A 2,267-nucleotide genomic window follows, 5' to 3' on the forward strand; every position below is an offset into this window, starting at 1 on the left:
ATATGCATCCTCTAGGTCTAAGGTTGTCATCCATGAACCCTGAGTCATCAATTGAACCACCATGCGCCAGTCTTCCATCTGAAAATGAAGGGGTGAGAGGAAACGATTTAAATCTGAGATTTAATATGAAACGCATTCCTCCTGAAGGCTTCCTATAACAAAGAAGCGAAACAGAAATTGATCTGAGGATGGTGAGACGGCTATGATTGCTCCCTTCCTGAGCAAGCGCGTTATTTCTTTGTCACAAAACTCTGAGACATCTCGAGAAAAGACAGGTTCTGGAAGATAAGCTCGCGTAGGTGGGGGGGAGGTAAACGGTATAATATAACCTCGAATAGCCTCCAGGACCTCGGAATCCTGAATTAATTCTTCCCATTCGGGTAAAAAATTATATAGCCTTCCTGCTGTTCTTACATCTCCTATCGACGTGCTCGTGAGCGGGATCGAGGGCGGTAGTTCGAGTGGCGGCTCGACTTCTGTCTGGTCCCTGATTGGCGAGCCGTGGTCACTGACCGTTGAGCAGGGACCCTGGAGTTTCCCGAACGTTGTGACGATGTTTGGAGAGTCGGTCGTTGCTGGAGCGGTTGGTTGGTGAGTTTCACCACAGCCGCTTTGAGCCGGGATGGCCTTGGAGAGCTCACGTCCCGTTTTTTCCAAAGCCTGGGCTGATTTGACGCCTTCCTCAAAGTTCTCGCCGAACAGCCAATCATCAACCGTCGAGCGATTCGCTGCGGATTTGCCTATGAATGCAAGGCACGGCTTCACAAGAGCCTGTCTTGTTAGAGATAACCTGTATTGGTGATCTGCTAACAGGTGCATTCCGTCTGCCATTTTCGATACCGCTTCCTTTTCACTGGCCGTTAGCTCTCGCCGAGCTTTTAGCAAATCAGAAATGCCTGTGCCTATCGCGCTAAGGCAAGCTCCTACCTGTTTTTGCTCCTTAACCTGATAATCGTCCCTCTTTAGAACACTCTGACGCTTAGAAAGAGCCGAAATAACCTCTCCGTTCATTTTCGGAGGGCCCAAACATTGCAAATCGCCCTTAAGCTCATGTTTGGTTAAGAGCGCTGAGCGTAGCTCTTCCTTTAATCCCGAGCGGACCTCATTCTTCGTCGCGGATAGGATTATAGGATCCCAAGCCTCTGCACTCGAGGGTGGCTGCTCCAATCCAAATAGTTCACTTGCTAATAAGCACTCGTTCTCTTTATTAGAGTCGTTCGATTCAGGAAGGGGGTCGACAAAGGTCACGCTGCCACCTGCTAAAAGGAAAAAGAAAAAGAACGCCAGGTCAGATTACGCAGTCGGCTATGTCCCTTCTGTGCCTAAACGAAGGGACACACCTGGTTCGCTGCCCCGGTTCTTGAGAACCGTCTGCTCATCTGCCTGTGAATCGACCTCTGGAACGACGATTTCACTATCGTCAGGGAGGGATTGATCACATCCGTTTCCTCGCCAACTATCTGCCTCGACCCTGAAGCGCTCGTGGCGGTGTGGTCCTTCATAAAGGAGAATATCTCTCGCAGGACGGCAGCCAATTCATTCCCCTGCGACGGTGGGTCTAGTGATGTTCCGCGCGAACTCGACCTAACCTCGGAAGATCGCTCGCGGAACCTTTCTCTCGAAGAACGTGCTCGTTTACTCGAGCGATGACGAGATCTACTCCTATGCTTATGCTTAGGCATCTCGGTACTGCTGAAGACGACGTCTGGTACTACTGAAGACGATACACACCAAAAAAGGTGAAAGCAAACTGTTCGCTATGCGCAACAGAAACACAATGAAACAGATCCGTGCAGGGCGCAGGGCGCGAGCGCCAGAAGCGCCATCTTTTGGTTTTTATTGGATCTAAAGACTGTTGATAAATGCGTGATCAGGAGACACTACTACATAGTCCATCCGGACGAGATCACGAGGCATAATTTATGTTAGTTTCGTCCGATCCAGTAATAAGTTCCTTACGGATTTGTAAAGAAAAAAAAGTAAAAAAGTTAGGCAATGAGGCTATAGCCTTATTGAATCAAAACACCAATGACAGCTCAAGCGATGACACTGAGTAAAGCGACAAAAGAATGGATCAAGAGACTAATTAAAAAGTATCATAAATATTCCCAATTTAATTTACATAAATCAACAGTTTAAAAATATTAAAAAACAAAGAAAAATAATTAAAAAAATTAAAAAGTTTTTAATAAAAAAATAAAAAGTAAGAAACTTCTTCCATTTAGGCTGGTACCTTGACGAGGTGAAGGGGCTTAATTATGGGGCAT

The 2,267-nt window shown here is 46.8% G+C and overlaps 1 protein-coding gene across 1 annotated transcript in view; it reads right to left on the minus strand.

The window, feature by feature from the left end:
* Window positions 1-1,682, minus strand: part of LOC105556030 — a 5,658-nt gene extending 3,976 nt beyond the window's left edge. Inside the window, exons 1-2 of the mRNA XM_012003082.1 lie at window positions 1,376-1,682; window positions 330-1,256 (exon numbers count right to left, since the gene is read on the minus strand). Coding sequence (XP_011858472.1) covers window positions 330-1,256; window positions 1,376-1,682 — 1,234 coding nt within the window. The remainder of the gene's footprint in view (window positions 1-329; window positions 1,257-1,375) is intronic.
* Between the last annotated feature and the right edge of the window lie 585 nt (window positions 1,683-2,267).

The sequence above is a fragment of the Vollenhovia emeryi genome, unplaced genomic scaffold, assembly GCF_000949405.1.
Source record: "Vollenhovia emeryi isolate VEMERY1.0 unplaced genomic scaffold, V.emery_V1.0 DF940422.1, whole genome shotgun sequence".
Lineage (NCBI taxonomy): Eukaryota > Metazoa > Arthropoda > Insecta > Hymenoptera > Formicidae > Vollenhovia > Vollenhovia emeryi.